At 34.8% G+C, this 12,768-nt stretch overlaps 1 protein-coding gene across 1 annotated transcript; it reads right to left on the bottom strand.

Annotated features, from left to right (window-relative positions):
* Window positions 1–1,876: 1,876 nt before the first annotated feature.
* Window positions 1,877–2,431, bottom strand: LOC112709392 (uncharacterized). Its single transcript, XM_025761280.1, has one exon. It carries the CDS (start codon window positions 2,429–2,431, stop codon window positions 1,877–1,879), a length of 555 nt encoding a protein of 184 aa, XP_025617065.1.
* Between the last annotated feature and the right edge of the window lie 10,337 nt (window positions 2,432–12,768).

The following is a 12,768-nucleotide window of genomic DNA, read 5'->3' as shown; positions in this document are numbered from 1 at the left end:
ACTTTACTTTGTTCATGTTGTAGATCATCTTCTCTAATCTCAATTAGTGTTTGTAATTGTTCAATTCTCATAGATCTTAGATTTAACTTTGTTGTTTTGGATTCTATTAATTCATTGAAGATCTCATTTTTATTGTTGTTCATTGTTGATTCTTGTTAATCTCTTGTGTTGAATCACTTTGATTCTAAACCTCTTCTCAATTTTACTATGTCTTTCATTCTTGCTCTCCAAATGTTTGAGAAAATGCCAACTTTAGATATGGAATAGCATCCCCTCACTTGGCCTAGTGGTTGAGTCATTGGAGACACTTGAATAATGGATGTCAATTGTTGATCAAGAATTGAGAATTGCTAATTGACTTAGAGTGCACTAAAGCTAGACTTCCCTAGGGTAAGACTAGGACTTGTGACTTAAGTTAGTTACTTTTACTTGACTTTCCTCTATAATTAGGGGTAACTAAGTGAAGCAACACTCCTTTGTTATCACAATTGAAGGAAGCTATAGTGATGGAATTTCCAATGTTCAACCTCGGCCAAGGCTTTTAATATTGATTGATTGTTGTTTTCTTTTATTAGCACTTTTATGCCACACTCTTCAAGCCACAAAAGACCCCTTAACCACTAACATACACCCTTGTAGCATTGCTAGGGAAGAACGACTCGGGACTAATACTCTCGGTTATAGATTGTAGAATTGTTTGATGATGGATTTTGCGTTGGTTTAGACTATACTACGATTGATTACTCGATAATTTTTATACCGGTAAAAATTCATTTATCATACATCCGAGATAAGGGGAAAGATCCAAGGTATTACTAAACTTATCCTCTATTTGTTTACCCATTTTGGTATATATTTTTTTTATAAAAATATTGTAATATTGTAGATGAAAATTAGGCCCGTAACATTGAAAGTAACTAGTTATACAGAAATTATGCTTCATTACACATTAAACACATTCAATAACAATCACTACATCAAAGTGACAACATTGGAATAAAAAGGCTTAAACCCAAAATTGCATGTGTCGTCATGGATCCGAGTGGAGCGCATTGGGACACCCACGTCTGGTGTGGCCTTCTCCGCGGCAGAGCCCACATCTCTTCTCCGCGCGCTCAATGGCATCCATCTGGATCCGTGTGGATACCGGCCTTCCCGATGCCTTCCCCCTCATGGCTGAGTTGGGCTTTAGGCGTGCACCGTACTATGAAGGCCACATCTTTTCGTCTGATATCGGCGAAAACTCCCTCTCGTGACTCGTATGCCTTGAATACAGAGGTCATCGTGTACACGAAGTCCACGAAATGACCCTACTCCATACTCGCAACTGCACATGCCACCAGGACGTGTCGACATGGGTAATGTAATTACTAGAACAGGCCGCAGTCGCATGTACGCTCGATCAAACGAACCCCATATGAAGTATGTGACCAACCATCCACTAGCTCCATCTCTTCCACGCTAAAAACGGATGCCCTACGATCACAATGGGTGACTTGCAACATCGGTAGACTCTCTCTGTTCTTATCTATAGTTGCCAACAGCCGCTACGAATAGATCTATCCATCCTGTAATTGAGCATGTGCTTCCCATCCTCTACGCACGAACAACTGTTGCAACCTCTCATACGTTGCCCGAACAATCGCTGCCATTAGAAGATTCCTCGTTCCCTTTAGTACGTCATTTATACACTCTGATAGGTTCGTCGTCATGTGACCATACCGACGACCTTCGTCGCAATGTTACAACCACAAATCCTTCCTGAAACGAAGATCCCAATCCACCATCTCACGGATAGTGTACCCAAAGTATCCAAGTACTAGTCGCATCCCTCCTTACTTGGACTGTACGCAACATTTATAAGGTACCTCTTATTCTAGGCCGATTTGAACCTGGAATTGAAGTTTGAAGCCATGTGCCAGATGCAATAAGCATGATATGCTGATGGAGGATGCCATCCACTGTGAGGTGCATTGAGATTAGCGCGAATGGCCTGTGATCTATCTGATATAATCAGGATTCCTGGCTGTGGAGTAACATGCTGTCTCAAATTTGAGAGGAAAAACGACCATGACTCCGTTGTCTCAAACTCCACTAATGAGAAAGCTATGGGAAGAATATTGTTGTTACCATCTTGAGCCATAGCAATTAAAAGCATGCCCTTGTACTTGCCATACAAATGTGTTCCGTCCACCGATACAAATGGCTTGCAATGCTTAAACGCTTCAATACATAGAGGAAATGGCCAGAAAACCTTATCAAACCAACTCCACTCTCTGTCAATCATATTCACGTTGTAATAAGGGACAACAATGCATTCGTGGATCGTACCTGGGAGGCACTCCTGCAAAGCTTGTAAGAGCGCTGAAATCCTATTGTATGACTCTTCCCAGTCGCCATAGATCTTGGCAATCGCCTTTTGTTTTTCCATCCATATCTTCCGATATGAGGGTTTAAAATGGTAAATGTGATGGACAACACTTTACAACACTGGGATAGACACCGATGGATCAGTCTTTATCATAGGTAACACGACCTTGCAAATCAACCCACTATCCAGTTGCGCATGGTCCTAAGACATAGTTCGTGTCAGATAGGTATGTGATCCACCGAACCGATGTACCTGCCTGCAAATTTTGCTCCAATGTCAACAACATGCTAAACAAAAAACTAATGTATAGAGTCTAATGCATCCACAATATAACGTAAAATATACCAGTAATTCAAGTTATATCGCAATGCCATATGAAGACTCCATGGACAACCAATGGTGAATTGCTTGCAACGATAGTGATATTTAAGCCTATCTGACTCCAGCATTCTGTACTCTGCATTCCGTTGAATATTGTAGTTCTTCACCACTGTTAAAACTGCTTCTCGGTTGTTGAACATATGCCCAATTCAGAATTTCACCCCAGTATTCGTATTGTAATCCTCTCCGTCCCCAGCGTTCAAAAGATCGTCCGGCTACATTGCATCCAAGTTCAACGTTTGATAATGGCTAGAAACATCTGACAGTCGAGGAATGGCCAAAGGGAGAGGCAGCAAAAACCTACCAACGTTGCCGTTGGGAGTCTCCGACACAAACTCATCTTCTGACACTGTATCGCTTGACGACCCAGACCCGACAACATAGGTTGAATTGCCCTCACTGTCGGAATCATCGACACTATCATGAGGTCGGTGTCGTCTCGAGCAGCACGACTTCAGGAGCCAAAGGAAATTGCAACCCCCAACAACTACATCACGGACCGCAGTATACAACTTCATCACATGTTGGGGCATCAGTCGTGCATGTACGCTGAACATTACCCTCACATGCTGATCCCTATTTATCCAGAATAACTGGTTTGTAAATCCACCGTTTGGAAGCGCATATAGAAATCTATATGCAACCCTCCCAACCTCCTTTGTTCCTACTCTTCCCATATTACTCAGCATAACCGACTTTAGCGTAACCAGGGTATCAAACCGGTAAGTGCGCAACATCACAGTGTTGTCAGACTAAAAAAACTCTCCTTCATCACGGTGTCTAACTATCCCATTCGGATAAACCACCACAAAGAAGTATTGATTATTCTCCATCAGAACAAAACCGAAAGAAGAGAAAGAAAAGAATAGTTTGTGAATTCTGTGAGGAGAGGTATTGGGATGGTCTCTATAAATAGACTTATTTTACAACATATCTTGGGTGGTGAGACCCTAATTATAATCTTGGTTATATCTCGGATGCTAAGGGGGCATTTGGATCTTTTCCCTTATCTCGGATGCATTGACCCAAATTAGAAAACGCGCGTATCTCGGGTACAGTGTATTCGAGATATGCTTATATTCATATCACGGTTGCACTCGAAATATGGTTCGTAGACACCCTACCACAGTACGAGGTCAGTGCATCCAAGACGTAGTCATTTTGGAGAATGACACTCAATACCCGAGATGTGACTGAAGATGTATTTTAATAATTTCTTTAACGTTTATTTATTTTGGTAAATACTATATTTATTTAATTTAAATAAAAACAAATCCCAAATTATTATATAAAAGAAGAAATCAAATAATCAGTACCTGAATATGTACATAGTGAATTAAAGTACTCAAATGTTCGAGATATAATCAAATATCTATAAAAATAGGTAACAACCAAAGATCTATTGTTTATTTGATTTTTTTTTATGTTTTGAGAAGTTTTGAAGTTACATATGGCTTAACGCTAGAATTACGTGCGTTTCGAGAATATTAATCGATTAAATATGATATAGTACGTGGTTAGAATTCTAAATTTTGAGATCAGTTAATTGTCTGTTTTTTATTTTAAATAATTAATTTGTTGAAGTTTTAGAATATTTTGATTTATTTAAATTTAAATTTGATATATTATTATTTTTTTATTTAATTAGTTAGAAATTTTATATATTTTCTATATGTTAGGATATTTCAATTTTAGTAGTTAGAGTACGCATTAGTGTTAGAAATGTTACTTTAAATTTAAATGGTTTAGATTGTTCAAATTGTTAAAAGAGTATTATTAACATTAGAACACAGTTAACTAATATAAAGCTATAGTTATTTTAGCGCAACTTTTTTTTATTAAGTTAAATGTTAATAATATAATTAAATTAAGTTAAAATTTTAATTAAGTTAAATTATTTAATTAAATTGTTTGCTCTTTTATAATTAAATTTACTCCATTATCTATATAATATATAGTGACATTGTATTATTTAATTAGTTAATTGTATATGAAATTATATGTTCTTAATTAAATTTTTAACTAAATTATATAAGAACATTTTATTATTAGTCAATCGTATGATTCAATTAATTAATTCATATTTTGTTTGCAAAATTATATGCAAAATTATTGAGAGGATCAATAAACAACGTTGTTATAGTTACCATGGTTGCTTTTGCTACGTTGCATAACGTTGTCTATATCACTTTCTAACGTATTACTACTATATATTAGGAAGGTTGAGTTTGGACATGTAGTAAAGTTAAGGGATTTTATCTTTGATAATGTCTTGCTCTTTGCATTCATGAAGCGGTGGAGATCCGGAACCCATATTTTTCACTTTCCGTGGGGTGAAGTCACCATCACACTCCAATACATGATTTACCATCTTGGTTTGTGCACAGATGGTGACCCAATTGGCGGATATATTAAGAACTTCCAACAATACCATAGGCACTCCACATAACAATGGGTTGAGGACTTACTAGGTGATAGACCTCCCACCTCAAGGATAGGAAATAGAGTTTTAGGTTGAAGATGATATGACTTAGGAATAGGGTTGAACACATTCCTCCGATGGCAGACTTAGATACTCTTTGCAAGTATGCCAGAGTTACTTGCTTATGTTGGTAGGGGGATATTTGTTTACGGGAAAATCAACCAGCTTTGTCCCTTTTAGATGGTTGTCGCTCCTGGGGGACTTTGATAGATGCAGATGATTGTTGTGGGTTCTGCAATTCTGTCACACACCTACCATTCGCTCTGCAGCGTTGCTCGACGTGACGTGACAAACATCACCGGGTGCATACCATTGGTGATGTCGTGGATTTACCATCGGTTTTCATCCTTTTATCCCTTAAATACGATGTAGTCAGATTTTCTCTTGCCTCGCGATTAGTGATGTTTATTTGTTATTGTCCGTTGTTACTATGTGCAATATTAAGATCTAAACATAAATTTTCATCCTTCAATAGGTTGGCAGGACTCAAGCAGCAGACTAGGGACTACCATCATAGAGCGGAGTACGATTGTAGCACATGCTTGCATCTATAATGGTATTTTAGTCTATCAGACTCCAAAACTATGTATTAACAACATCTTTATTCCTGAACCTATGGCTAACCTGAAATTCAACGCTGCCTTCCGTATTGTAATCTTCCAGTTCACTACGGTTGAAAGGATAATCTAGTTGCATTACTTCCAAATTAAGAGTCTAATAGTGGCTTAGAACTTCTGACAACTGTAGAATGGTTAGTGGTAGAGGAAGAAGAACTCGGACACCACCACTCGATGGAGTCTCCGGCACAAACTCGTCAGAGGATAGACTCTCGTTAGATGATCCAGATGCGGCAACATAATCTGAATTAGAATCACTAAAGTCTTCCTCGACATGATCAACTAGTTTGGCAAAGTGAATCGGTTTCACCGCTACGAGTTTGAGAACGATTACCCACAACCACCACCTATGTCACAAACCGCAGCATACCATTCCATCACATGTTGCGACATTAGCCTCGCATGTACGTCAAACATGATCGTGGAATGTTGATTAGCTTCGACCCAAAATATCTTGTTTCGGAACCTTTCACTCGGGAGCGCTGATAAAAATCTATATGCAACTCTCCCAACTTCCTTAGAACCTAGTGTACATGAACCTCTACTAGTCAAAATGAGATTCTTTAGTGCGTCCAAAGAATTAAGACGGCAAGTGCCCAACATCATAAGTGATTATTAGTTTACACGGTCAAATATAAATAAATAAAAAGTATTAGTAGTTTGACTATTATTATTAATTAAAATTACTAAATAAATTGTTTTATAATAGAGAAAAATGGCGATGCTTTTTGCACAATTCAAAAAAATTTTTCATCATCATTTTTTTTCTTGTTTTATATTGTCATAATTTTTTTTCACATTCTTAACAAGAACCTATGTTATATTTAAAAAATTTCGGTGTCGAAATTGAGAATCTTCTTGTGTCACGATTAAAAAATTTTGGTACTATTTTTTTTATAAATTTTGCATAACTTAAAACTCCTCCTCCTCCTCCTCTTCTTCTTCTCCTTTATCGTTATCTTCTTCTTTTCTTGTTTATCTTCTCCTTCTTATTTCACTTTCTCATAATTCTTCTTATTTTATCAAGAAAAAAAAGAAAAAAAACAAACAAACAAAAAAAGAAGAAATATATAATGCTGCAAAACCACCAAAAAGAGGAGGAGGAAAAGAAAAAAAATGCAGTAACAACAGCAATAAAAGAATAACGACGAGGAGGAAACATGTGAAGAAGATAGGCGAAAAAAAGTATTCATATTAAAGAGCGTAGGATACAAAACGTTTACGTTAGTGGAGAATTGGAACGTATTTAACATGCTCTTATTAATGAAATTAATTTTTGTTGAGATTAAACTAACTTGATTGCGAACAAACTTTGGAGGTATAATAAAACCCGTAAATAAAATGCTAAATGTCATATATTTTTTTGGTATCTAAATGCTAAATATTATATGATCGCGAGAAGAACGGATTCGCTTATTTTCTATTTTTCTTAATAAATCTTTTTTCTTTAGGTAATATTATACCAGATTATGTTAATAGATTTTAATAATTTAAGAAATATAAAAAAAACTAAAAAGGTAGTTATTAAATTTTATTTTTCCTATAATGAATTATAATTTATTGTTTGTGTTGTGATAAACATGATGATGTGGATGCCCATTTATTATATGGGCGGCTGATTTTTTTCTATGAAAGAATGAAACTCCCAAGTTAAGCTGAAGTTAAATGAAGTTTGGAAAAGTCAACATTTTACCTCTATAAATAGTGAGGTCTCATAGAATTGATGTACAATAAAAAATTACTCTTTTCTTTCATATATAATATAAATCTTCTTTTCTCTATCTCTCGCCGTAGGTGTCAATATATAATATTAATATATAAATCATTTCTATTAGTGTGAGATATTAATTGTGGTTAATACTATTATTAAAGTTATCTATTTACACTTTTTATTTTATATTTATTTCCTCTTATTTATTTATTTATTTATTTTAAACGCGCTACCAGCACAAGATTCTAATCAAATTTTAGAAAGACTCACGTAACATATTTTCATTATGTCGAAAGTCTCTCATCTTGAATTTAATGCTCTTGATATATCTGAAAACAACTATTTATCATGATACTAGATGTCGAAATCCATCTTGATTCAATGGATCGTGGAGATACCATTAAGGATGAAAATAATGCATCCCACAAGGATAAAGCCAAAGTCATGATCTTCCTTCATCGTCATCTTAACGAAGGATTGAAAAATGAATATCTCACATTAAAAGATTCTGTAGATCTGTGGAAAGACCTTGAAGAAAGGTATAATCATTAAAAGACGGTGATACTTTCTCAAACCCGATATGAATAGATGTACTTGCGTCTACAAGATTTTAAATCCATAAATGAATATAATTCAGCAATGTTTCGAATCACCTCACGAATGAAATTATGTGGGAAAAAGATAACTGATAATGACATGTTAGAGAAAACCTTTTCGACCTTCCATGCCTTAATGTGCTCCTGCAGTAGCGTTATCGAGAAAAAGAATTTAAAAAATATTCTGAGCTAATTTCTTACCTTCTTGTTGCTGAATGCAACAATGAAATGCTCTTAAAAAATCATGAACCGTGCCCAGATGGCGCCATCCCATTTTCTGAAGAAAATATGGCAAATCATTACCCCAGAATAGGTAAATGGCAAAGTTTTGGTAACAAAAAAAATTATGGAAGAAAAAAAATTATGTTCACAAGAAAGGATATCACCAGAAGTGGGATAAAGAAAAAAATAATGGGCAAAATAAATCAACAGAGGATAAATGTTTTTGTTGTGGTGGAAAGGGCCATTGGTCACGTACCTGTCGTACCCCAAGGCACCTAGTCGATCTTTATCAAGCATCTTTGAAAAAGGACGACAAAGGAAAGGAGACAAATTTTGTTTCAAATGATGCTGAAAATTACACCACTCATTATGATGTATCTAATTTCTTTATGGATCTTGAAGGAAATATTGGCCATTTGATCAATGATGAAAAATTTTAATATGTGAGTTTGTTAAGTATTCATGTAAATAAATAATGTAAGAAACTTTTTGTTAAGTTTTATTTTCTATGCATTTGATTTTCAAGTACGATGAATATAAATAATGTTTAATAAAATATTTATGAATTTCAAAATTACTAAATGTGCCAAGATAATAATAATAATAATAAAGTTTTTAGTATATACTATACTTCTTAGAAAAATATTTTCAATCAAGAAAATAATTTTACTATGCAAATATTTCTACTCATTTTATTATTATTTGTCTTTGAAGAAAATGACAAGGATATATAATGAAGATGTATGCCTTGCAGATAGTGCAAGTTCGCACACCATTCTCAAAAGTAATTTATATTTTACTCATCTTGTGCCAAAAGAAGAATATGTTAATACTATTATTGGCTCAGGCAATGTGATAGAAGGCTCCGGAAGAGCTATAATTTTGTTTCCTGGAGGAACAAAATTTATAATAAATAATGGACTATTGTCTACTAAGTCTCTAAGAAACCTGTTGAGTTTTAAAGATATTCGCCGAAATGGATATCATATTGAAACAATGAATGAGGTAAATCATGAGTACTTATGTATCACAACTCATAATTTAAATAAAAAGATTATATTAGAAAAGTTTCCCTCACTTTCATCTGGGTTATATTATACCAAAATTAGTGCAATTGAATCACATGCTATTGTAAACCATAAGTTTACTAGCCCAAATGAATTCATAACTTGGCATGATCGATTGGGTCATCTGGGAACAACTATGATGCAGAGAATTATTGAAAACTCTCATGGACATTCACTAAAGAATCATAAGATTCTTAAATCTAGTGAATTTTATTGTGCTGCATGTTCTCAAGGAAAGTTAATTTTAAGGCTATCACTAGTAAAGATTGGATTAGAGTCCCCTAAATCCCTAGAAAGGATTCAAGACGATATATGTGGACCTATTCATTCATAATGTGGATCTTTTAGATATTTTATGGTCATAATAGACACATCTTCGAGATGGTCACATGTGTGCTTGTTGTCTTCTCACAACCTGGCGTTTGTGAGATTACTTGCTCAAATTATTTGATTAAAAGCACAATTTTCAGAAAATCCAATCAAAGCAATTCGTCTTGATAATGTTGGTGAATTTACTTTCCAAACCTTTGATGCTTATTATATGGCTAACGGAATAAGCGTTGAACATCCAGTAGCTCATGTTCACACACAAAATGGGTTAGCAGAATCACTTATTAAATGTCTCCAATTAATTGCTAGACCCATACTTATGAGAACAAATCTTCCAATCTCGGTTTGGGAGCATGCTATTTTACATGGTGCAGCACTTATTCGTTTGAGGCCAAGAAGTTACATCAGTTATCTCTTATACAATTAGCTTTTGGCCAGCAGCCAAATATTTCCCATTTAAGAATACTTGGGTGTGTGATATATGTTCCCATTGCACCACCTTCTCGCACCAAAATAGGACTCCAAAGAAAACTGGGGTTATATGTTGGATATGACTCTCTCTCTCTCTCTCTCTCTCTCTCTCTCTCTCTCTATAGTGAGATATCTTGAGGTACAAGTTAGAGATGTATTTTAAGCCCGATTTGCAGATTATCATTTTGATGAATCAAATTTTCAACATTAGGGGGAGAGAATAAGCTTCCTAAAAAGGAACTTAATTGGAATGCATCATCATTGATACATTTAGATCCTCAATCAGGGTAATGTGAACTACAAGTTCAAAAGATTATACATTTGCAAAGAATAGCAAATGAATTGCCTTATGCATTTTTTGATACAAAGAGGATAACCAAATCTTATATACCAGCGAAAAATGCCCCAATTCGAATTGATGTCCCAGTTGGACAAGTGGCCACTGAAACAAATTCACGCCAGAAGGGTGGTAAACCTGTTAGTTCCAAAGATAAAAATTCTCGAAAAAGAAAAGAGGTAAATACTATTCCTGTTGAAAAAGACATAGTAAAGACACCTGCAGTTGTCTAAAATTCTGATATAATTTTAACACTAGAAGATGTTTAGGTACCTGAAAATTCTGAAAATGTTGAGATCTTGATAAATTATGTCTTTACAAAAGAAAAATGAGACCGAAATAAGACAATTGTCAATGAAATATTTGCATATAATATGGCATGAAATATCATGCATGAAAGTAAGGATATTGAATCAAGATCAATCAAAGAATGTCGACAAAAGAATCATTTGCCAAAATGGGAAGAAGCTATGAAGGCTAATTTAGACTCACCTGCAAAACGTGAAGTCTTTGGACCTGTAGTTTGTGCACCAGAAGACGTAAAATTTGTTGGATACAAATGGGTATTTGTGAGAAAATGAAATGAGAAAAATAAAGTTGTATGTTACAAGGATCGACTTGTGGCACAAGGTTTTTCACAAAGGTCTGGTATAGATTATGAAAAAATATATTCCCTTGTAGTGGATGCAATAACATTGCGTTATTCGGTCAGTTTATCCGTATACGATAAACTACATATGCATTTAATAGATGTGGTGACAGCCGACTTATACAGATCATTAGATCGTGATATCTATATGAAAGTCCCTAAAGGACTAAAGATATCTAAACCATCCAATGAATATTCGCATGGGTTATACTCAGTCAAATTGGAGAGATCTTTATATCATCTAAAGCAATCTGGATAAATGTGGTATAATCGTCTCACTGAGTATCTGACAAAAAACGGATTCAAGAATGATGACATTTGCCCATGTGTTTTCATAAAAAAATCTACATCTGGATTCATTATAATTGTTGTGTACGTTGATGATTTAAATATCATTGGAACCCTTGAAGAGATTCTAACAACTATAAAAGCTCTAAAAGAAGAGTTTTGAGATGAAAGATCTTGAAAAGACTAAATTTGTCTTGACCTGCAAATTGAGCATACAAAAAATAGGATCTTCATTCATCAAACAACATACACAAAAGATCTTGAAGATATTTTATATGGATAAGTCACATCCATTAAGTACCCCAATGATCGTAAGGTCTTTGGAAGTAGAAATTGATCAATTCCGTCTTAAAGAAAAAAATGAAGATATCCTTGATCCTGAAGTACTATATCATAGTGCCATTAGAGTGCTAATGTATCTTACTAATAATACACGACCTGATATATCATTTACTATGAATTTACTAGCAAGGTATAGTTCCTCTCCAACCAAAAGACATTAGAATGGAATCAAACAAATCTTTTGATATCTTCATGGAACAGTTGATATAGGATTGTTTTATCCATATGGATCTAAGTCACAATTAGTTGCCTATGCTGATGCTGGATACTTGTCTGATCCACATAAAGGGAGATCTCAAACAGGATACCAATTCACATATGGTGATACAGCTATATCATGGAGATCCACAAAACAGACGATAGCGATACATGAAGCAAGTCTAGAGTGTTTTTGATTCAGGAGTTTGATCCAATATATTCTATCATCATGTAGACTGATTGATCATAAGATAGCTCCAACTGTCTTGTTTGAAGATAATACAACATGTATTGCTCAACTTAAAGGTAGATACATCAATGGTGATAGAACAAAGCATATTTCTCCCAAATTATTCTTCATTCATGATCTTCAAAATAAAAGAACAATTGATGTCCAACAGATCCGCTCAAGTGATAATCTGACAGATTTATTTACAAAGTCACTTCCAAAATCCTCCTTTGAAAAATTGGTACATCAGATTGGGATGTGCCAATTTCGAGATATTAAATGATGTCGACAAGAGGGGGAGGCTGTACTCTTTCTTTCTTGGTCAGGTTTTTTTTCATTGGGTTATTCTTGACAAGATTTTTAATGAGGCAGTCCCTATTACAAAAAAATTGTATCTTTTTCCTTCACTAAAGTTTTTTCCATTGGTTTTTCTTTAATAAGGTTTTAACGAGGCCTAATCCTAAATGGTCATTCAAG

This window comes from Arachis hypogaea, chromosome 9 (assembly GCF_003086295.3).
Source record: "Arachis hypogaea cultivar Tifrunner chromosome 9, arahy.Tifrunner.gnm2.J5K5, whole genome shotgun sequence".
NCBI classification, from domain to species: Eukaryota; Viridiplantae; Streptophyta; class Magnoliopsida; order Fabales; family Fabaceae; genus Arachis; species Arachis hypogaea.
The sequence above is the reverse complement of the archived record's forward strand: the minus strand, read 5'-3'. Positions and strand labels throughout refer to the sequence as shown.